The sequence below is a fragment of the Prionailurus viverrinus genome, chromosome A3 (assembly GCF_022837055.1).
Source record: "Prionailurus viverrinus isolate Anna chromosome A3, UM_Priviv_1.0, whole genome shotgun sequence".
Lineage (NCBI taxonomy): Eukaryota > Metazoa > Chordata > Mammalia > Carnivora > Felidae > Prionailurus > Prionailurus viverrinus.
In genome coordinates this window covers 22,759,409-22,784,623 of record NC_062563.1, presented here as the reverse complement: position 1 = coordinate 22,784,623, position 25,215 = coordinate 22,759,409, and the positions used below count along the sequence as shown (strand labels likewise).

Sequence of the window (25,215 nt, the reverse complement as noted above, 5' to 3'; positions counted from 1 at the left end):
AGGATCAAAGTCTTAGGGCACAGTCACAACCCACACAGAAAGTATCTGGGAAAAAGGGGTTGGAGGCCAACCCTGAGAGGAGCAAAGGAGGGCAGGAGCCAGGGTGCCCAGAACCAGGAATTAAAGAAAGAATCAAGAAGAGAACAAAGATATAGATGGATCAGAAATGGAAGTCTTGTAATTTAACAAGGGAAAAAGGCAATATCACTGAAAGAGGGAAAGACAGACAAAACAGGATTCCTAATACACTGGCCTATCTGTTGCATCCCATAAAATTGCTGATAGGAAAAAGGACAAGTCACTGAGTCATTTCAAAAGTAGAACATAGTCAAAAGATTCAAGGAGAATTCACCAGACTTCTAAAATGAGATTATATCATAGTAATGTTTGTTTGGGAAAAAAAAAAAAAAAATCAATGGCAATGACTCAGAGGCATTTTTATAGCATTTCAGATGCCAGAGTTGCAAAAATATGACCTAAGAGTATACAAAAAAGATAATGAGTGATATATCTGAGAGGGGAAAAAACCATTCTGACCTGATCTTTCATAAAGTAAACACCCCCACCCCCCGGGGGAAAATGTATTATTTAGAAACTGTGTTAGAGTAACATATCTGTTCTGTCTACAATTGACTTCCAAGAGATGTGGAGCCACTACTAAACACGTTCCCAAAAGCTGCCCCTCCAGACAGGATCTAGATTTCTGATCCCAAGGGAGTATGAAGAAGTCTGATACCCCTTTTCAAGATCCTCTTAGAAACAGTTCTGTATCCTCTACCCACACTGCTGGCAGAACAAAACAGACAGGTTAGAAACACAGCCCACTGTGTAAAAACCAACCAACCAACCAACCATACACACACACATAAAACCTCTAAGATATAAACTGTCCTCTCTATAAGAGTTAACTAGCAGAACCTACTGAGATAATCTAGAGTGACACTATCTATTAGGGTAGCCATTAGCCACATGTGGCAATTAAAATTAATTAAAATAAAAAATCCAGTTTCTCTGTCACATTACTCAGATTTCAAGTGCTTGGTAGACACATGTGGCTAGTAGCTACTCTATTATTGGGCAGTGCAGATACAGAGCATTTCCATTATTGCAGAATTTCCATTTTTCCATTCCCATTACTGAGAACTTCTGGATAGCACTGATCTAGAAGCAGAAAGCTTCTGAAAGAACAAGGCTAGGGAGGAGCACACCCTTGTTTCTCTAAAATCGGCAGTGAAGTCACAACAGATTACCAATCACAGAGACAGAAGATGGGACCAAGAACAGGAAAGAGTGGTAGAGACAGCTAGTCTGAAATATTGCTCCTGGCATGAAACCACATTCACAAAATAAAGTCTGATGCAGTCACAGCACGGAAGGACACCTAAGACACCACGCAAATGGGACTGGGTAGCACATCTCTGAGGAATGCTGTCGTTGGCAACAAGGATCATAATGTTCCACGGCTCCCACTAGCCCCACAAAATGCCTGAGAAGTTCTTCAGAGAAGTCACTGCATTTAATTTCTAGTTAGACTGTGAAAAGCAAAAGGAAGGGCCTTCTCATGCACTACTAGGGTAGATGGTTTAAGTAGGATATGGTGACTAAGCAAAAATAAAGGATACAAACAGTCTTTACAATTTGACCTCAACTACATTAATATGCACCAAAAAAAGACTAGCAGAAAAATACCAAAATGTTAACGAAAGCAGCTATTTCTCAATAGAGAGATGATGGATGATTATAATTTTCTTTGTACTTTCCTACAATAAGGAAGTAACTCCCTTTTTGTAATCAGAAAAGTAGAAAAAAAGGATTTGGTATGATACAAAAAATATGTTTGTAACTTGTTATTTTGTAATATAAGATTTAAAGATTCATTTAATCTTTTGAGGAATAATGTATAATGATATACAAACAGACCATATTAGACTTCAATCTTTTGGCTTCCCAGAGGTTCCTTTAGAGACTTAGAAAGATTAAAGAAAATCACTCTAGACTGAACTAAAATCTTGGTCATAGAAGAGAGACACAAATTCGGATGAGCTCTTTGGGAAGCGGCTGTCACTGTATGCATGAGTTTTCCTTCCTCACAACCACATGATCACAGTCATGAGGCATTTTTTGAGTTCCTAAAGCCTGAGATGAGCACAAAACCTCTGAAATACCAAAAGGAGAAAGAGGCAATTCTCTCCAGAAACCAAAGCCACCCTTTTTCATTAACTATCTAGCAAAAAACAACTACGTGTTCCTTATCCAACATTCACAGCTAGACTCCCAGAAAAAAGGTACTGTAACTGGACAAAGACTATCTAACAGTTGTTGACTTTAATTCCAGTATAATTAATGTGGTGTTATATTAGTTTCAGGTGTACAAGGTAGTGACTCAACAATTCTATACATTCCTCAGTATAACACTTGTTACTGTTTTTTGTTTTTTTTTTTTTAACGTTTATTTATTTTTGAGACAGAGAGAGACAGAGCATGAACGGGGGAGGGGCAGAGAGAGGGAGACACAGAATCTGAAACAGGCTCCAGGCTCCGAGCCATCAGCCCAGAGCCCGACGCGGGGCTCGAACCCACGGACCGCGAGATCGTGACCTGAGCCGAAGTCCGCCGCTTAACCGACTGAGCCACCCGGGCGCCCCTATTGTTGTTGTTTTAAAGAGGCACCAGGTGGTCTTGGAGAGTGGCTACAGGCTTCCTGAGTGATCATCCTAGAGAAAGGATATGATTAAGTCTGTTTGATAGTATTTGGCATCCAGAGTTTCTGAATGGAGATCATTAGCTGGTCCCCTCTCAACTGTGGTAAACTGAAGCCATATTCTCTGAATTCATTAAAAATTCAATACTACTCACTGGGTGCATCCTAGAAGAAAGAATTCCCTAGGGACTTACCTATCTCTGATATTAGAGGTACATGGTTATACTCTAACAAAATTCCCAGAAATTTCAAGTTCTGGGTGTTTTCTTTTTTCTTTCTGTCCATTTTGAAGATACCATTAATTCCATGTTCAGAGAGATTCTTGCACTAAGCAGACTTAATTAGCAGAAAAGGAGTCAAGAAAAAATTAAAATAATAGAATAATTGGAGGAAGACAGTAAAAAAGAGTGGGCCAAGAAAAAAATAATTACTGAAAGTTGCAGTCAAGGTAGACGCCAGCCAAAGGGAGTATTTCCTGGTGTAGCCTCAAGACTACATGTAGAAGGTGAATGAAGATAAATGAAGCAGCTCAAGAAGGTAGATTAAAAAGTCATTCTCTCAAATATTATAAGCCTGGAGAATAAGCAAGAAGCAACTAAGAATAGATCAATGAATGAAGAGAAATATGAAAAGAAGGATGATGGGGGGAATTTAAAAAACAATTGCTAGGGAGAAAAGAAATGTAGTTTCCCGACATGAGATCTAGTCAAGAGGCATATATAGTTTCAAAAGACAGAAAACAACAGATATAAAGAAAGACAAGATGCATAAGACCTTAGAACCAACTACCAACAGGAAGAGATTTGGGGCAAATATACCTGTTCTGTGAATCTGAAGTATGGTAGGGTACCTCTATTCCCAGTCCTGGTACTTAGTAAACACAGTAAACATCATTTTTAAAGGTTATAAGCATCTCAAAATAGAGATATTCAATTTGAGTAAGAAATGAACACCAAAGTTACATGCACTTTAGGAACTAAAGTGGGGAGAAGGAGTTGTTACAATAATAAAAGTTTTAGAAACAAGCTGATTTGAAAAAAAAAACTGTCAAAGAATAAAATATGGCATTTCTAGTAACAAAAGATAATCCCTACCAACAGAAAGTGGAAAGATGGGTAACTGTATAAGCAGAAGGGTTAGATAAGCCTAGAAAATACTTTTTCTTTGTTAATAAAGATTAATCAATTAACACGGATTAATAAATCAATGTTTTTACAATCATCAATAAACCTTTATTTTAAAAAGTTTTTTTAAGTGTATTTATTTTGAGAGAGAGTGGGGTAGGGGCAGAGAGAGAGGGGAGAGAGAATCCCAAGCAGGCTCTGCACTGTCAGTGCAGTGAGGCTCGAACCCATGAACTGTGAGATCATGACCTGAACCAAAACCAAGAGTTGGACACTTAACCAACTGAGCCACCCAGGCGCCCCAATAAACCATTTTTAAATAGAAATCTGATCAAGCTGAAAATCCAAAGTGAAAATTATATATATATATATATATATATATATATGCACACGAGTGTGTTTGTGTGGGTATATGTGTATATATATTTAAAGCACTTATATTATGGACTTCAAAAAATACAAAGAAACTGAGACTTCACAAAGAAATTTATAAAGAGGTTAGATACTTGGATAAAACTGTCTACAATCAGATAATCGTCTGTACACTGCTGAAAAAGTACAATTTCAAGTCTAAAATAAACTCTTCTATAACATACTATCAGGTTAATGTCATGTGTCACTGAACTCCTGCACTAAAAACTCCTTAGGTAGCTTGTGGCTATGGCTTCTTCCACTATCTCCTGCTGATCTTGTAGCCAGTTGACAGTGGTCTGTCACAGTGGTACCAATACTTGCTTGGGAACTCATTTCCTGCTCCAGTCCCATCTAGGCCATTTATGACAATATGTGACAATCACTTCTTAGCACATTAATAGACACCCACCCTCCAGTGCATAGTAGAGGCAGCACTTCACAAATAGTCTTTAATGAAAAGGTCAACAATTCTGTTTTAACTCTAAAAAAAAAAAAAAGAAAGAAAGAAACAAACCTTGGCACTAACCCTTCGCCTGTCTCTGCTGTCCTGAAAGTTACAAACAAGCTCATTCATGGGTTTTCTCTCCTCTGCTTACATTTCCAGTCATGAGTAGAGACGGAAAACTTAAACTGCGATACGGTCTATCTCACTTTCTATTTTAACAACCAAAAAAGGTAAATAACTTGTTTCTATTCTCTCCACTACTTATTCAACCTACTTGATGTTTCCTCAATTCTGCAGAAGCCAGTTGTGGCTTTCTGCTTATTTTCTCAAGACTGCCCGTTGGCTTTCACTTGGTTCAGTATTTTTTGTACCATTTTTGTACATTTTTGTATCATTTTGTACCAAATCCTTTTTTTCTGGTGTTCCAATTACAAAAAGGAAAGTACACGCTCACTGTAGAGAAGTATAAAGAAAATTATAACCATCCATCATCTCTCTATTGAGAAATAGCTGCTATCATTAATGTTTTGCTCTTCTTTTATTAGTCTTTTCTGGCGCATACTTTAATATAGTTGAGGTTAGAGAAAATGAAGCACAAATCAGTCAGCTCTCCTGCTTGTTATAAGGTTGAGGAGGTTGGAATGACCAGCTTCAAGAGGCAGCAGGTGGTGGGCAGAGCCCTAGACCCCCTGATCCAAGTTGAAGTCAACAGATGTGGGTTCACCACCCTTCTAGACACTACCTTTAGACAAGTACTATAACCTCTCTGAGCCTATCTGTAAAATGGAGTTAAAAATACCTTTAACTACTTATTTCATAGGAGGTTGGGAGATTTAAAGAAGATAATATCTGTGAAAATGCACTAAAAATAATTAAATGCTATTTAAGAAAAAAAATCGGTTCACATTTCTATACAATGTCTGCCCCCCAAAACAAAGATAAGCACTGGCAATTGCTTCTTTTCATTACTGGAGCCAAAACAGGCATGGCAAAATTACCCACTTCTTCACAATTCTGAGCCACAGACAAAATTACAAGCATACTAAAATTAAATGGGAAAAGTACCAACAAATGACAAGAGACAAGTTAACATAAGCCTTGCTTAAAGCTATTCTGAGAATGCTTCCTTATAGTCATCTCAGGACAAATCTCTCCATAACAGGTTGGGTCTAGACTTCCTCTAGCTCCCTGAAGCTTGGAAGGGTACAGCAATGTTTTCTAGCTAAGAGTATATCTATGAAAATGGGCAAAAAGACGAGATGAAATGATACACATCTCTAGGCTTTTCCTTAAAGAGACATGGCAAGCCATAGAGGTGATGAGGTCACATAGTGGAAAGGACTCAGGGTTTAGAATATGACAGACCTGGGTTTCAGTCCTGACTCTGCCACATACTGACCGGGAAAGCCAGTTTTTCATCTTCTAAGTGAGGAAAAATACTATCTACTTCAAAGGGATACTCTGATGATTAAAAGAAAGTATGTAAAGCACCTGGCACATAAAAGGTGCATAATCAGTAATAGCAGGATAGGCCAAAAAACTTGTCCCCCCCCCCCCAAAAAAACCTTCCAGACATCTACTCCTATCAAAACCTGAAGGCCCATCCCCTATGGCAGTGGTTCTCACCTGGGGAGACTGTGCCCCCATGGAACATTGGACAATGTCTGGAGACATTCTGGTTGTCACAACTGAGTGGTATTGGAATCTAGTGGATAGAGAATCTAGTGGTATTGCTCTAGTGGAATGCTGTTGAACGTCCTACAATATGCACAACAGTCTTCACAACAGTTATCCATCCCAAAACATTAACAGTGCCAAGACTGAGAAATCCTACCTGACAGCAAGCATTCTATGGCATTCAATCTGAGTAAGCTATTTCACCTTTCTCATCCTTAGTTTTCTCATCAGCAGTATGGGAACAAACTGATCTGTGTTCCCTATACCACTGGGCAACTGGGGGATCAAATGAAATACCTGATGAAGGGTGTTACCATCATACTTTTCAGAATGTATGCAAAAGCACACACATGCTAGGCAAAGACAGAAGCACTGATATACTGGCCAGGGGGACTGAGAGGGTGGAACTCTTTGGGAATGCCTCACGCCAATCTTCTTCTACAAAGCTGGGCTGGAGCAGGGGAGCTTTCAAGAATAGTGAGGAGATAGGAACACTTCTCAGGGAGAGAGAGAGCATGGGAAGTGCGTAGGAACAGCACATCAAAGAGAAGCTAACAGATGTTAGGAAGTGAGACACTGACTGCGTGGTGTCTTAGACTGCCTGGGCAGCCTGACACAGCTCTGGAGGCTGAAAGTCCAAGACCAAGATTCCAGCAGGGTTTGGTTTCTGGTGAGAGCTGTCTTCCTGGCTTTCAGATGGCTACCACCTCCCTATGTCCTCACATGGGGGGTGGTGTGTAAGAGAGAGAGTTCTCGCTCTTCCTCTTATAAGGCCACCAGTCCTACAGGATTAAAGCTCTACCTTTATGACCTCACGTTACCTTAATCACCTCCTAAGGGCCCTATGTCCCATATGGTGACATGTGGGGTTAGGGTTTCAACATGCAAGTTTGGGGTGAGGGGATGAGCACAATTCCATCCACACCACTTGGGCACACTTTAGACACAGCCAAGGCATCACTGAAGCCTCAAGAGAGTTGGACCCAGGTGTTAATTTATTGTTTTTCCATGGTCATATACATTGAATCTTTCCTCTTCCAGCTGCCTTTTCTATGAGATATGCAACAAACTGCTCTGTCATGCAGGCACCTGCTCAGGCATCCTGTGCCTTTCTAGGGTCCAGGAAGGATCCTCCTCCTATTTGTACCTCAGTCCTCAAATATCCGACACCCATCAGGGTACAGGTTTCCAACAATGACTAACCAGAATCACTTTAGGCATGGTTCTCAATTTCAGGATTTTTTTTAAAAAGCTCAACCACACCCCAGACCAATTCAGTCAGAATCTGGAGAATCTCTACCAAAAATCATCGGTGATATTTAAATCTCCCCAAGTAATTCCAATAAGCAGCCAAAGCTGAAGACCACTGGTCATAGAAAAGTGTGTGGTATGTGTGTGTGTATGTCCTGTCTCCCTCCCCTTACATTCCAATTTAGTTAGTCTACAGTGGAAGCCAGCATTCCCTATTTCTAAACAATTCCCCAGTTGATTCTGATGATCAGCCAGGTTTAGGATCGATTACTACCTTCCTGAAGTTAAACTGTCTACTCCCACCTGCCTTGTAACTATTCATTTCTGTGGCTATACATAAGCTCTACAGATGCAGATTTTATTTCCTTCCTCCTTGTGGCACATTATTTTGGGGACAGCCAAAAGACAGTAAAGACGGTCAAGATTTTCTGAAAAGATGAGGGAAAGCAGCAGGAGAAACCAAATAGGGGCTAAAAAAGGTGTGCAGCCTGACGAAGGAGAGGGCAAAATCTCTAGTAAAAGATAAAAGATGGGGTGGGAGTAGGGTAGAGAGATGAGGTCATAGGAATGAAAATGGGACTGACAGGATTCAATAGCAAATTAATAAACACATGGTAAGTCAACAGCCCTAGAAGTTATAGGTGGGCCTTTGGCCAAAAAAGATAAGGGCAACAGCATCTTCTGTTGTAGCACCCCCATCCCAACTTCATCCGTCTTTACTCTCACTTTTTTTTTTTAATGTTTACTTTAAATAGAGATTGAGAGACAGAGAGAGAGAATATATGAATGAGCAAGGAGGGGCAGAAAGAGAGGGGTACAGAGGATCCGAAGGGGGCCCTGCGCTGATAACAGAGAGCCCAATACAGGGCTTGAACTCACGAACTGTGAGATCATGACCTGGGCCGAAGCCAGACTCTTAACCAACTAAGCCACCCAGGAGCCCCCTTTACTCTTACCTTTTATCAATACTTTCCTCAGGGAAGAATGCCATGGGCTCATTCACACCTAGCTACAAGAGTATGTATGTATGTATGTACGTATGTATTTTTAAATGTTTATTTGCTTTTGAAAGGTGGAGGGAGGGGCAGGGAGAGAGAGGAAGACAGAATCCAAAGCAGGTTCCAGGTTCTGAGCCGTGAGCTATCAGCACAGAGCTCAATGTGGGGCTCAAACTCACGAACCATGAGATCATGACCTGAGCCAAAGTCAGACACTTAATCGACTGAGCCACCCAGGCACTCCTACAAGAGTATTTTAAGAGGGGTAATGACAATAAACCAAAAGCAGAGGATAGAAAAGGGAATTTCAGGAACACTTACTGAATGGGGACGGACAGGAGGCAGGATAATCCTTTCTTAGCTTTTTGGTAACTCCTACCATCACACCAGTCTTTATTCTCTGAATTCTGGTGACTAAACTACACTGTTCACTGTTCTCTAACACTAACAGAAAAATGAGGTGTATTACTGACATCCATACATCCCCGATGAAAATCTCAAAGTTGACAGAAAGGTCACATAGCAGACTTGACAAACATTAGGGAAAGTCTTACAGCCTATGTACATCACCAGCCATAGATATTCACTTTTCCTTATAGAAACTGAAAGTCAAGACACTTGGATTCTAAGTCAAACCTCACTCTCATAATTTCTGCCTAACTTTGTCATATTTTTTTCCCTTAATGTCTCTATCAGTAAAACAAGACAGTCTCAAGGATAACTTGACTGAATTTGGCCCACGGAAACAAAAGTAGGAAGAAAGAAAAAAGAAGGAAAGATATCAAAAAGATGGTTAAGAAATTTATTTTTTAAAGTATTTCCTCCATCGAAAGTGAAGATGAATATGTTTTGAGTTAGTTGCTATTAAGAAATATAGAGAATTAACTAATCACAGAAAGGACATATATATTTTAGTGAAAACAGCATGGTCTTTACCTTATCATTTAGAAGTGGTTTGATCTCTGTGAGTTGAACATCCTGAAGTTCATCCATCAGGACAGATGAGAGTAGAGGATTCTCGAGAATAAATCAGTAACTCTGAAACAGAAAGAAGAAAAGAGGCTTAATCTAGAAGCTGGAAACATAATAGTCACACTATGTTGATTCACTGCAATACTACAGATTAGTGTCATGCACTGCTCAGGGTGCTGAAGACAACAGAAGACTAAACAGTTATGGAAGACAGACTTTAAAGTGGCCTCCATGATCTGTCTCCTGGTATTCATACCCTTGCATAACCCCCTCCCACCACTGCGTGTGGATGGGACCCATGGCCTGCTTTTAATCAAAATGGCAAGTGATGGAATGTACAAAAGTACCTGTACATGATGACATTACATAATATTTTAACATCTGTCTTGCTAAAAGACACACTTTCCTTGGCTAGCTTTGAAGAAGCAAGTTGGCATGTGTGAGAGGGCCACATGGCAAAGAACTGAGGACAGCCTCCAGCCAAAAGACCAAGAAACTAAGACACTCAGTCCAACAACCTGCACAAACTGATTGCTGTCAACAACCACATGGGACTGGAAGTGGATAGTTCCCCAATCAAACCTCAGATGAGAACCTAGCCCTGACCAACATCTTCACTGCAGACTTGTAGAGGACCCAGTCAACTCTTGCCAGATTCCCAACCCCCAGATATTGGCAGACAATAAATGTGTTGTATGCTGTTTTAAGCCAGTAAGTTTGTGGTAATATATATATTTTAAAGTATTATTTTTTAAGATGTTTATTTTTGAGAGAGAGCGAGCGAGCATGCAGGGGAGGGGTAGAGAGAGGGGGACAGAGGATCCAAAGTGGGCTGTGTGCTGACAGTAGACAGCCTGATGCGGGCTCAAACTCATGAACTGTGAGATCATGACCTGAGTCAAAGTTGGACGCTTAACCAACTGAGCCACCCAGGTGGCCCTATGGTAATTTTTTTTTTTTTTTTTTTTTTTTTTTGCAGCAACAGATACTAGTCTTTGCTTTTCTGGAGTGTACAGTTTAGTTACTGAAGATGTGTAACTAAGAGAACAACAAGCTCAAAGCTATGCTTCAGGAAGCAACAGTATGGAGAAAGGATTAAAAGGGGAACAAAAACGGAAGGCTAAGCTATAGCCCAGGATGAAGCCTTGACTTAGGAATGGGAATGTAGGGGGAGATGAACCAAGGCAGCTCATTAGCCTTTACTTGGTGAATCATAGCAGTAGATGGAGAGTAGGAGAGCCAGCTTCCAAGATGGCCTCTAAACAACTCAATGATCCTTGACTCCTGATATCTGCACTCATGTAATCTCCAAATAAATCAGGGATGGTCTGTGTAAGTAATAAAATATGGCAGAGGCAATACATGACATCTGAAGCTATATCATACAAGGCATAGTTTCTGCTTCAAGACATTATAGTCTTCACTCATTAGTTCTGGAGGAAGCCAGATATAGTATAGTGAGGACATTCAAACAGCCTCTGGGGAGGCCCATGTAGAAAGGAACCAACTTGCCAGTACCAACCTGCCAGCCATGTGAGTGAGCTACCTTGCAGATGGATGTTCCAGGCCCAGTCAAGACTTCAGATGACTGCAGCCCCAGAGATATATGACTGCAACCACATTGGAGACCCTGAACCTGAGCCATCCTACCAAGCCACCACCTGCATTCCTGACTCACAGAAACTATGAGCAATAATAATCCTGTTCGAGACTGATTTGTTTCATAGCAATAGATAACCAACAGAGAAGGAGAAGACAGGGAAACAGAGTTCTAGAAGAGAGTAGATGGAGGTGGGGAGGCAGAGTAATGAGCCATAAATTCTTACTCCATAACACTGGACAGGAAGTCATGGGGAGAGGCTGCAAATACTGGATATTGTAGACAAGTTATTCCATCCAGACTTTATTATTTTATTTTTTATAATGTTTATTTATTTTTGAGAGAAAGAGACAGAGTGTGAGCAGGGAAGAGGCAGAGAGAGAGAGGAAGACATGGAATCTGAAGCAGGCTCCAGGCTCTGAGCTGTCAGCACAGAGCCCGACGTGGGGCTCGAATCCATGAGCTGTGAGATGGTGACCTGAACTGAAGTTGGACGCTTAACCAACTGACCCAACCAGGTGCCCCTCCACCCAGACTTTAAAGCCCCAGGCTTCATCTCCTCTGCCTTGGCCTTGAACTTATCAGTCAGGAAAAATACTAATTCAATGAGTTGGGGATGTAGCTATTCAACAACCACTTATTGAATACCCACTGTGCACAGCATTATGGAAGATACAAAGAAGGTCCTTGCTTTCCAGTTTACTAAAGGGTAGAGACAACAGCTATCTATAAACTAACTACAAAATAATAAGTAAAAAGAAGGGCCGTAATAGTTCAAGGAACAATTGCTTCTGATTGGTGAGAATCAAAAAAGTCTTCACAAGGTAGTAGCCTATTAATCCATTTTTCTGTTTTTCTCTCCAGATATAAGATTGCATGGCTTTGACTTACTTGGCTAAGGAGAGAGTATGGGTTCTAGACTATCTTTTAGCTATTACTGACCAAATACACCAAAGTAAATCCTGCTTTTTTTTATTATTTAATTTATATTCAAGTCAGTTATCATACAGTGCAACAATGATTTCAGGAGTAGATTCCCTAATGCCCCTCACCCATTGAGTCCACCCCCCATCCCACAACCCCTCCAGCAACCCTCTGTTCGTTCTCCACATACAGGAGTCTCCTATGTTTTGTCCCCCTCCCTTTTTTTATATTATTTTTGCTTCCCTTCCCTTATGTTCATCTGTTTTGTATCTTAAAGTCCTCATATGAGTGAAGTTATATGATATTTGTCTTTCTTTAATTTTGCTTAGCATAACACCCTCTAGTTCCATCCACATAGCTGCAAATGGCAAGATTTCATTCTTTTTGATTGCTGAGTAATACTCCACTGTGTGTGTGTGTGTGTGTGTGTGTGTATATATATATATATATATATATATATATATATATATATATACACATCTGTATCCATTCATCCTTCAGTGGACATTCGGGCTCTTTCCATACTTTGGCTATCGTTGATAGTGCTGCTATAAACATTGGGGTACGTGTGCCCCTTCAAAACAGCATAACTATATCCTTTGGATAAATAACTAGTAGTGCAACTGCTGGGTTGTAGGGTAGTTCTATTTTTAATTTTTTGAGGAATAGCCAGACTGTTTTCCAGAATGGCTGCACCAGTTTGCATTCCCACCAGCAGTGCAAAAGAGATCCTTTCTCCGTATCCTTGCCAACATCTGTTGTTGCCTGAGTTGTTAATGTTAGCCATTCTGACAGGTGTGAGGTGGTATCTTACTGTGGTTTTGATTTGTATTTCCCTGATGATGAGTGACGTTGAGCATTTTTTCATGTGTCGGTTGGCCATCTAGAGGTCTTCTTTGGAGAAGTGTCTATTCATGTCTTTTGACCATTTCTTCACTGGATTATTTGTTTTTTGGGTATTGAGTTTGATAAGTTCTTTATAGATTTTGGGTACTAACCCTTTATCTGAGATGTTGTTTGCAAATATCTTCTCCCATTCTGTAGGCTGCCTTTTAGTTTTGCTGATTGTTTCCTTTGCTATGCAGATTTTTATTTTGATGAGGTCCCATTAGTTCATTTTTGCTTTTGTTTCCCTTGCCTCTGGAGATGTGTTGAGTAAGAAGTTGCTGTGGACAAGATCAAAGAGGTTTTTGCCTGCTTTCTCCTCTAGGATTTTGATGGCCTCCTGTCTTACGTTTAGGTCTTTCATCCCTTTTGAGTTTATTTTTGTGTATGGTGTAAGAAAGTGGTCCAGGTTCATTTTTCTGCATGTCGCTGTCCAGTTTCCCCAGCACCCCATTGCATTATTATTGACTGCACCATTATTCCATGATTCTTTTCTCTTTCTAACTGAAAACACTGGCAAAATCTCTTTTCTGACCTTATGCTATTTTTGCCAACTTTTTATGCCAGATCTTCCTTTTTCTTTATATCTGTGATTCTAGTAGTGTGATCACACTTGTCACCTTTCAGCTAGATTTCTGCAACAGACTACTAAACTCTTCTCTTTAGTATATTTCCCTTCTAGTTGGTTTGATCTGTTGAATCTTTTAAAAATCCCATTTAATTTATTGAAATCCTTTTGGGAAGAAGGTAGGATGAAATTAGATGAAAGGTCTTCCTATACCATATCCTCATCTCTATTAAGGATTGCTGGGGTGCTCAGGTGGCTCAGTTGGTTAAGCCTCCAACTCTTGATTTCGGCTCAGATCATGATCTCATGGCTTGTGAGGTTGAGCCCCACATCAGACTATGTGCTGACAGCGCCAAGATGGGATTCTCTCTCTCTCTCTCTCTCTCTCTCTCTCTCTCTCTTTCTGTGCCCTTCCTGCATGCATGTGTGCTCACTCTCTCTCAAAATAAATAAACTTTAAAAAGGGGGGGGGGGATTGTTGCTATAATTAAGCCTTTCAGTTCTTCACCACCTCAACTCAAATGTTCTTCTCTCCTCAGCTGATGAGGTCACACGTTGGATTGCCATCACTCAAAACTGATTGGCTAAAATCAAAAACAAGATCCCCAGGTGATTGTACATTGAAGTCTGAGGCACACTGTTCTAACAACAAACAAGAATAATTCTTGCTTCTGCAACTAGTTTCCAAGTAATAGCTGGAATTTCATTTCTCTTCTCTCTCCTCATTCTGTCTTCTCCTTGTCTGTAAGCTACCTACTGAGATAGCGAGGGTTCTTGTCCTGGTATGATGACTCAAACCTTCACTCTAGCTTCCAAGTCTTTGGTGATATAGGATTACTGTAGGCTTCTACTACCTTTACTTCAAGGAGGTGCCCCTGTGGGTAGAGAGGAAGAAACTTGCCCAGGATCCTACAGTCAGTACACAAGGCCTAGACATTATGGTATAGTGGGGAAAGCAAAGGTTTTTAACATTCTTGCTCTATTACTTACATAGATGTGAGATATTGGAATAGTTACTTAACTTCTCTAAGCCTGAATTTGTTGTCTCTAAGAAATGGAAATATCTGCCTGAGAGGATTAAATATTTGGTGCTTAGATTATAATTCCTGGCACAGAGTAGGAATTACACTTTTCACCTTTCATACTCTATCCATTTGGTAGCAGGTTCACTGTTCATTTTGAGGATGGCTGGTGTTTTACTTGTCAGCCCTTCCTCTGCCTCCTACAACTGGGAAAGAGGGTGAACACTTTGTTATTCTACTGCAGTTTATAAAATCCCTACCAGCTTTATAAGAATATTAGTAGCCCTTATTACCAGGATGAAACCTGGCAGCCCTACATTTATGCAGATGAGGGAACTGCAGGCCTCAAATTCCTGGGAGGGAGCCAGCGTGTGTAGCTGAGAGATCAGAGATGGAGTTTTCCACCATGTGATCTTAGTTTTCTTATAGGTATTATAGAATTGCTCATTGGCAAGGGCTTGGGACAGTAAGAACCAAGCAAAAATTGAGTCTCTGGAGGAATGCATTAAGTGCCCTATAATGTGGAAGGTGAACATCTGCTGTCTTGATGCCAATTCCTAAGTCACTCTAGAACAGTTTACTGTCCTGTGTTATCTGCATTGGGCCCAGTTGATAGGGACAGGCTTCTCATTCAATTTGTGCCCTTAAGTGTTTCTCTTGGCACAAACATTGCATTTTTCTTCATCTTTAAAATATGCATGGCAACACTAGGTGAATGCCAGTCACTTTGGAACTGAGGGCACCTCTGGCTTTCCTCTGGCCCTGGAGCTCCTTGACAGATCCCCCCACAGAGAGTCACATTTGAATAAGTAACATCTTGAAGGGTCCTGCTTTCAAGTGAGTGAATTAAAGTAGGGAATAAGGAGAGCCTGTGTGGCTCAGTTGGTTAAGCATTCAACTCCTGATTTTGGCTCAGATTATGAGATTGGGCTCTTCCTCTCCCTCTACCCCTCCTCTGCTTGCTCGCTGTCACATGTTCTCTCTCTAAAAATAAATAAATAAATAAGTAAGTAAGTAAGTAAGTAAGTAAGTAAGTAAGATAAAGTAGGGAATAAAGTGGGTAGGTTGGAAAAATTTCAGAAAATCACCACTTTACATGGACAAAAAGAAAAAGTGGAAACACACTAAAATGTTAACAGTGGTCGTCTTTAGATGCAAGGACTGTGAGTAAAATACCTTTTCATTGTTCTGTGGTTCCACATTTTCCAAAGTGAGCAATACTGCTTTAAAAAGGAAAAACTTCAAAATTGTCATTATAAATTACTGATAAACAGTGACATCCAGATAAAAAGTAGCCACAGTTTATAGTGTGATTAATAAGCACACAAGTATAGGTCTCAGTTAATTGAGTCATAGTGGTACTGTAAAAGAGAATTGCAGATGCTGGCTGAGATTCGTGATGAAAGATTCAAACCACCTTATCTCCTCATGAAATGTATGCGATATTAAAACAAAGGAAAATAAAAATTCAGCTTCTGGGCATTCAGTAGCTCAATCAAGTTTATAGGGTGCCTGGGATCTGAGAAAAGAACCATTTTTTTCTTTTGGAGGTTAAATATCAGTCTTGTGCTCTGCAAGTGGCATAGATGTTTGGGATGCTCGTGATTGGCATGTGGGGTTCATAGTTTGAGGAGAGTTCCTGACTGGCATCCTCTGGGTCCCTTAGAAGGAATGATAAAAGGGCTTTTGTTAGTCTGTCCTAATGTAGTCACAGTTAGAAGCAGGATTTATTGCAATACCTATCAAAATAACACCAGCATTCTACAGAGCTAGAACAAACAATATTAAAATTTGTGTGGAACCAGAAAAGACCCCGAATAATCAAAGCATCTTGAAAAAGAAAACCAAAGCTGGAGGCATCACAATTCCAGACTTCAAACTGTATTAAAAAGCTGTAATCATCAAGACAGTACGGTACTAGCACAAAAACAGACACATAAATCAATGGAACAGAATAGAGAACCCAGAATGGACCTACGAACTTATGGCCAATTGATCTGTGACAAAGCAGGAAAGAATATCCAATGGAAAAAAGACAGTCTCTCCAGCAAATGGTGTTGGGAAAACTGGACAGCAACATGCAAAAGAATGAACCTGGACCACTTTCTTACACCATACACAAAAATAAACTCAAAATGGATGAAAGACTTAAACGTAAGACAGGAAGCCATCAAAATCCTAGAGGAGAAAAAAAAGGCAACAACCTCTTTGACCTTGGCCAAAGCAACGTCTTACTTGACATGTCTCTAGATGCAAGGGAAACAAAACGATCAATAATAATGCAATGGGGGAGCTGAGAAGCAATCAGAGAAACTGATGACAAAAATCAGTGTAGAGTCAGAGTTAAAATATGGGCCTCTAAGAGACCTGAGTATAGGCAGGAGTGAGTTAATGAGGAAAATCTGCAGGTGCTTATCAAACCAGAGACTAGGAGGAGCTGCAAGCCTTTTCTGAAAGACAAGTTAGTGATAGAAAAGCAGAACCAGTGAGAGACAAAGAAAAAAATGTCAGAGACATAAGAAGAAAAGCAAAATTATGCTATCAAAGAAGTTAAGGGGAGAAGGGAGGTTTACATGTAAGGAGGAAAATTCCAACGCCAAGGAGGGAAGGATGTGGATTGAGAAAGGGCCATTATCTTTTGTTTTTGTTTTTTTTTAATGTTTGTTTATTTTTGAGACAGAGAGAGACAGAGCATGAACGGGGGAGAGTCAGAGAGAGGGAGACACAGAATCGGAAACCAGCTCCAGGCTCTGAGCTGTCAGCACAGAGCCCGACGCGGGGCTCGAACTCACGGACCGCGAAATCATGACCTGAGCCGAAGTCGGCTGCCCAACCGACTGAGCCACCCAGGCGCCCCAGGGCCATTATCTTTTGACAGGGAAAATCTAAGAAAAATAAGGTTCAGTTCTCCATGCTAAAAAATTAGCCCATGACTATGTATATCACCTCGTAGAATTACAGAAACTGACATTTCTGAAGTACAAGCAAAAATGTTCCTAGGATGACCAAAAGAGACCTCAGTGTTCTCTGACACTCAGAGACAGCACTGAGAGGGTCTTTAAAGATCAAGACTATGGACTTGGGACACATGGGTGGTTCAGTTGCTTAAGCGTCCAACTCTTGATTTCGGCTCAGGTCATGATCTCACGGTTCATGGGATTGAGCCCCATGTCGGGCTCTGGGCTGACAGTATGGAGCCTGTTTGGGATTCTCTCCCCCACCCCCCCCCCCCCGCCCCGTTCCTCTCCCACTCGCACTCTGTCAAAATAAATATTTAAATAAACATTAAAAAAAAAAAGGCTACAGACTTAATTTTTGCATCAAAACTCTGAAATAGAAAACAGAAAAAAGTGTAAGGGCTCTGGGTGAAGTGGTGATGAGACCGTGAGGGCTCTGCAGAACACAGGCTAATGTCCAACAATATAGTGCAAACTGTTCACTCAGAAAAGAATGAATGCTCATATTCTTCGAGTTTTGGAAAGAGCCCATAAATACATCAAATGTGGACTTTGGACCCAGGTAGGGCCCTACTTAGCTGAGTGGCATTGGGTAAAGCATTTTCCCCTTCCAGGTCTCAGTTTCCTCATCAGTTAAGAGAAGAGATTGGGCAGGATGATCTTATTGGCTCCTGACAGGGCTGACATTCTGTGACCCAGAATCTCCCTTAATGTACTACTTTACATTATTTCCCCATCCTTCAATTCTACAGTTCTTACCACAATCCAAAGAGAAGGATCCCCCAGGTATCAACCTGATGAGGTTCAACAACTAGCTGAGGGTCACTCAGCAAATCAGCAGAAAGATGCACCTGGCCTGATCCCAGGGGCATGAGACTCTCAGGCTTTTATCTCACCCTGTACTGTGTCCATCGGGTCAGAGAAAACTCACTAAGATTTCTAGTGCTTAAAAACATTGCTTTCTTGGGGCGCCTGGGTGGCTCAGTTGCTTAAGCGTCCCACTCTTGGTTTGGGCTCAGGTCCCGATATCACAGTTTGTGAGTTTGAGCCCCAAGCCGGGCTCTGCACTGACAGCTTGGAGCCTGCTTGGGATTCTTTCTCTTCCCCTGCCTCTCTCTGCCTCTCCCTTGCTCATGTGCACATGTGCTCTCTCTCTCAAAATAAACAAACTTAAAGACAATAAGAGACTACACATAGTATTGGCTTTCTAAACTACAAACTGTCTTGTTTTGTAGCTTTCCCTTGTGACCAAGGTAATTTGGCCTTCATCAGGCTTTGCCAGGATGTACTGACATCAGGCCACTAGTCTGTATTCTAAAGGCAGAGTCAATCACTTTGGTTTTGGCAAGACTGCAGACAGGCAACCAAAACAGAATGAAGGCAACAAAGGAGCCTTACTGAGGAGAATGAGCTGGAAGGGGTCAGCTGGAGCTGGTGCTGAAGTAGTGGTGGCTGAAAAGCTGCAGGCAGTGAGAAGGTAGACAGCGGTGCTTCCACAGCAAGCTGACTCACATTCTCTCTTTTTACACATAAACCACTGCCTGAATGAGCAACTATTATAGCACTTTACAAAGCACCTTCACATCTAATATCTTGCTGGATTATCATGACTGCACCATGAAGTAGAACACGGGAGCACTGGCATCATCTCTATTACATAGATGAGGAAACTGAGGCTGACGGAGGTGAAATGGACTGACCAAAATAACACAACTACTAAATGCAACAGCTGGAACTGAACCCCAATTGTCTTCTAATCCCAAATGCTCATTCTATGCCCTGTATTGCACTTCCTCCCAGGTTATTACGAATGAAAAGACCTGGTGGGTAAAAAAGACAAATTCTGCAGACTGCCTCATGGAATCCACCCCATGCTGAAGACCTCTTTTTATCTCTCATCCTAAATTACACTGAGCTGTTAGGATCAGGCCACAAGCTCTATGACTAAACTCTATGAAGTTAACAAGAAAGCACAGTTTTGGGGCTGAGTTCACCTTCCCCATTAGTTCAACTGAGCAAGGGAGATTAAGACTATGAACAGATCACTACAGTTCAAAGCAGTATAAACATGAGCCTGTGAAGTGGACAAACGCTAAGGCAGTTTCTCAACCTCAGCACCACTAACATTTTGAACCATCCTGCACATTGTAGAATGTTTACCAGCATTTCTGGCCTCTACCCACTAGATGCCAGTAGTACCCTCCTCAAATCACTGTGATAACCAAAAATGTCTTCAGATATTGCCAAATGTCTCCTGGGGAACAAAATCGCCCCAAGTTGAAAACCACTGCTCCAAAGGTGGTGGAGCTTTAGGGCAAAGATGCAGGTTGTGGGTGTTGAGAAAAAGTTTCATGGAAGAAGTAACATCTGAACTGGACCTTGAAGAATAGATAAAATTCCTGTAGGTTACGATGAGAGAAGAATAAAAAAATTGCAGAAAGGGAGGAGAACTCAAAAGCAAGAAGACGAGAAAGCACAGGTCTGCTGCAAAATGTTCTAGTTTGGCAAGAACAGTAGTTTCCTATTACTAATAGGAGATAAAGCTAAAAATGTCCATTGGAGTCAAGTCATAAATAGCTATGCATCAACTGATAGTTGTCAAATACACATGCATAATGAGATAGCCAACAAGATACCCACAAATGTTTTAATAACATAAAAATCACACCAGTGGTATTTCCATGTGTCTCATCCCTGCAAAAGGATAGAATAGTGCTTGAGTATCATGTCTTACCTTGCATCTAGTGTTCACTGCATTTAGAGCTAAATGAAGCTTGGAAACCAGTGCAGAGGTGGGACAAATACATAAGGACTACAGTGATCCCAAAGGAAATAACGATGATGGGCACTGAATGGATAGGTTTTGGATAGCTGAAAGGGAGAAGACATTCCATGTGAGCACATCAGGTTGGGAAAGAAAGGTGAACAACATATCCAGAAGACACCAAGAACCAGGTAGCCAGAAAGAAGACAAGGCTGGTCAGAACACATAAATCAGACTTTACTATGTGGACAGTAAAGGTTCCTAAAGAGCAGAATGACACAGCTGTTTAAAACATGGTCATCCTGGGGTGCCTGGGTGGCTCAGTCAGTTAAGCAGCTGACTCTTCATTTAGGCTCAGGTCATGATCTCACCGTTCGTGAGTTCAAGCCCTGAGTCTGGCTCTGTGCTGTCAGCACAGAGCCTGCTTGGGATTCTCTCTCCCTCTCTCTCTGCCCCTCCCCCACTTGTAGGTGCTCTCTCTCTCTCAAAATAAACATACATAAAAAAAAAAAAAGTGGCCATCTTGTCCAGTAGTTCCCTTAGTTACTTATTAGAAAGACCTGGGAGCTTTGAAAAATATCAATACCCAGGCCCCAACCTTAAAGATACAATTTAATTGGGTGAGGGTAAGGCCCAGGTATTGTTTTTAAAGTTCCACTGGTGGCTACATGCAACCAGGACTGAGAACCACTGGTCTACAGTTATGCCTTCATTCTCAAATGAGAAAAGAGGCCTAGAAATTTACGTGACTTGCCTAAATTCACACGACCAGCTGGGTGTGGGACTAGGACTGGCACCTGGATTCCTATTCCAAGCTCTGAAAGATATCGCAGAGGACTGGGCTAAATTCCATACTTCAGTCTATAAGAAGCACAATCATCTGATGACTTGGCTCCTATGTTTTGTCAAGGTTAAAGCCCGAATTAATCTAATGGTAAAACTATTGACTTAAGCATCCCCTTTAGTGTCTACAGTAATGGATGTTGGTTTCGTTGCAGTCTCCTGGGGGCCCTTAGGAAAGGAAAGGGTCTCCGGAGACTCTCCAGAAAACCAGAAAAACAAGCCAAACCACTCAGCTCCAGGGAAGAAACAATGACTTTTTAAAACATAGCTCACTGAGCTTTTGACTACCTAAGGGAAAGTCTAGGTTACTCTCCACCAGAAGAAATACCCTCAGAGATGCTATCCCATAAGGAAAGGGAGTGGAGGGGGGGAGTGATCAAAGGCAGCTGCAAAAGCATGCTGCAAAAGCACGCTCATTCTAGCATAAACAACCCTGCTGGTCCTCAGCCCTGGCCAAGGGCCATCTACACACCTTGCTTTTTTCTGAAAGGAAAAGAGCAGCACCCTAACAGGTCCGCCTTCCTGTTGTGTCACTCCTAGATTCTGGAATGGCAGCAGGTGGTAAACAGGAGGTCTGCAGAGACTGCCAAGCTGGGAATCTGAGCCGGTGCTGTATAATCATTCTATTCATTCCATGGTACTGGTAAAGATAACTACTAGAACAGAGCAAACACCCTATCTAGGGGCCTTCTTGTTAATTCCAGACACCCAGCTGAAGCTCTCACATAGGGGTCATACTAAAGTAACTCTAGAAGCAGAAGCACTACCCTCTGTCTTCCACTCTTGAAAGATGCAACTCAGGACACCAGGAAAACTACTGCTGGCAAGGGTCTAGTACATGCTTTTGGGATGGGATCTGGATTCCCATCAGTTCTAAGACAGAATCCCTGAAAACAATTTGTCCTTTAAAACAGCCTGAGTAGAGATAAAGAACAAACAAGAACCTAAGATGCGGCACAAGATGCAATACTCAATACTCATACTAACTTAATACGCTAAACCAGATACCATGATAAGCACTTTGTTCATTCATTGTTTCATTTTATTTCCCGCCCCATTTATAAGATAGGTACTATAATCTTCCCCCACTTTGCAGATGAAGAAACTGAGGCTTGGAGAGGTTCTGTGATATGCCAAAGGCCACACAGCTAGCAAGTGGCAGAGTATGAACCTGGCAAAATAAGGATATGAAACTGAAAATCCTGCATCTACAGCTTGGGTAGGTCTCTAAAAGGCAACTTTTTCCACTTGACGCCACCTGATCATTAATTCTTCTGCTTATTTTTTCAGGTTTGGCTATTGGAGTTTACCAGGATCTTAGCGACCAAAGAATTCTGAAAACTAAAAAGCACCATACAAAGTTTAGGTATTATTATTATTATTATTATTAAATTAATAGAAGAGCACTGCACCCTGGATTGTATCTGAAAAGCAATCTATCCTTTGGACTGTCTAGTCACCCAGAGTTCTATTTTAGTCAACACCCTGGTTAAAACTACATCCCAACAAGGGCACCTGGGTGGCTCAGTCAGTTGAGCATCTCACTTAGGCTCAGGACTGACAGTTTGTGAGTTAGAGCCCCGCATCAGGCTCTCTGCTGTAGGCACAGAGCCCACTTTAGATCCTTGATCTCCCTCTCTCTGCCAGCACTCCCACCCCCACTCACACAAGGGCTCTCTCTCTCTCTCTCAAAAATAAACATTAAAAAACAAAACAATGCCCCAAACAATGACACAAAAGATATTCTTCATCTTCATAAGGTAAAGAATAGCAAGAGGGGCTTTGTCCTTAGAGCTTTCTCAACTGCAGACATAAAGACACAAGAGCCGGGGCACCTGGGTGGCTCAGTCAGTTGACCGTCCGACTTCGGCTCAGGTCATGATCTCACAGTTTGTGGGTTTGAGCCCCGCATCAGGCTCTGTGCTGACCGCTTGCTCAGAGCCTGGAGCCTGCTTCAGATTCTGTGTCTCCTTCTCTCTCTGCTCCTCCCCGGTACACACTTTGTCTCACTCTGTTTCTCAAAAATAAATAAATGTTAAAAAAATAAATAAACAAAGAAACAAGAGCCTGACTTCCCCTTGTCTCTATCTGCCAAGTATTATGGTTTCACATAAAATGGCTTCAGAGCTAAAATCTCACAATTTAGGGGGCGCCTGGGTGGTGCAGTCAGTTAAGCATCCGACTTCAGCCAGGTCACGATCTCGCGGTCCGTGAGTTCGAGCCCCGCGTCGGGCTCTGGGCTGATGGCTCAGAGCCTGGAGCCTGTTTCCGATTCTGTGTCTCCCTCTCTCTCTGCCCCTCCCCCGTTCATGCTCTGTCTCTCTCTGTCCCAAAAATAAATAAACGTTGAAAAAAAAAATTAAAAAAAAAAAAACAACTCACAATTTAGTTTTTTTTTTTTTTTTAATTTCCTCCAAAGTACACCCCATTCAGCCATCAACAATGGATACTTATTTAGGACTGATATGTCAAACTCTGTGAGGCATATGGAAAACATGGCAGAATTGAGTCAAGTGTAACATCCCTCCACTGAAGAAATAAAATGAAGATCCAATCCCACCCACTTTTGCATGGGATTTAAAATATCCTTCATATGTTTTAGTTGATTTCACAATAAAAGAACAAATCAATGGCAAAATTGTAGGTAAATATTATAAATACAACAGAATCAGCATTGTGATTAAAGATAAAAACTTTCATTTACCAAAGAAAGCCCTGAAATCTAGGTTAAATTTTTGTGGGCTATTATCAGTCTTTAAATAAAAAAGGGGGGGGGCTTGATTTTTTTTAAAGGATGAAGGGTTTTTTGTTTTTGTTTTTTAGTTTATTTTGAGACAGAGAGCAAGAGAGGGAGGGAGGACAGGAGTGGGGTAGGGGTAGGGAGGGAAAGAGAGAATCCCAAGCCTGACATGGGGCTCAATCTCACTGACTGTTGAGATCACGACCTGAGCCAAAATCAAGAGTCAGATGCTGTCTGAGCCACCCAGGCACCAGATGGGGCTTGATTTAAAAAGGTCTTTCAGAATAGACAACCTGACACACAGTTCTGTATAAACCAAATCAAAATGTTATCAATCTTTCGATTTGGAAGTCCTTGACACACCTTTTTCTTTTATCATCCCTATTTGGGCTGGTCAATGTTTCTTCCAGAATCTCCCATTTGCCCTTTTTCTTTCTGACTATCCTCATTTCTTGCCTGGATTTGCTCATTCATTCGTTCATCATTTACCAAATGCTTATTATCTGCCATGCACAAAGCTAAACCCTTGTCCTGGCTCTAAGGAAGCTCACATGATACTATGTAGAACTGTTATCTGCCTATCTCCATGATGGGGCTGCAAACTGTAGCAAAGGTTTTGTATTTCCAGAACCTAGCAGCATCTGGCATACAGTCTAAAAATGTTTATTATATGACACTAGACTATTTCAGCAAGCTCTTTTTAAGCCCATAAATATTTATATCTTCAAAAATGACTCGCTTTTCTTCACTTTTTAAAATAACAAAAGTAATTATGTGCACAATGCAAAAATTAGAAAGGTACCGAATACAAAGTGAGTTCTCCAATCGCCTAAATCCTACTTCCAGAAGTGACTACTAGTACAGTTTGGAATGGATCTTTCCAGAGCTTTCCTATCCTGATGTATAACACACACTTTTAAATTTTTTTGGAACAAGTTCTTTGACAGTTCGACTCTAGCTTCTCAACTTTCTAATCCAGTTGAAGTTCTCAAAGTGTTATCCCTAGATTAGGAACATCAACATCATCTGGGAACTCATTAGAAATAAAAATTCTTAAGCCCCCCTCTGGACCTACTAAATCAGAAACTCTAGAGGTGGGGACCTCTGCAGTATGGGTTTTATTTTTTAATTAAAAATTTTTTTTTTTTACTAAGCTCTACGCCCAATGTGAGCTTTGAACTCACAACCCAGAGATCAAGAGCCACATGCTCTACTGACTGAACCAGGCAGGCACCCCCTATAATATGGGTTTTAAACTCTTCAGGTGATTCTAATGCACACTAATCATTGAGAACCACTGCTCTAATCCAGTCAATACAGATTTTTCACT

General features: G+C 41.1%; 1 protein-coding gene across 3 annotated transcripts in view; it reads right to left on the bottom strand.

The window, feature by feature from the left end:
* The window catches only part of NDRG3 (NDRG family member 3), a 68,251-nt gene that overhangs the window by 40,110 nt on the left and 2,926 nt on the right, over window positions 1-25,215 (bottom strand). For all 3 annotated transcript variants that reach the window (XM_047851720.1, XM_047851723.1, XM_047851721.1), the window contains exon 2: window positions 9,547-9,648. In XM_047851720.1, the coding sequence (XP_047707676.1) occupies window positions 9,547-9,603 (57 nt within the window). In that variant the 5' untranslated portion in view covers window positions 9,604-9,648. The remainder of the gene's footprint in view (window positions 1-9,546; window positions 9,649-25,215) is intronic.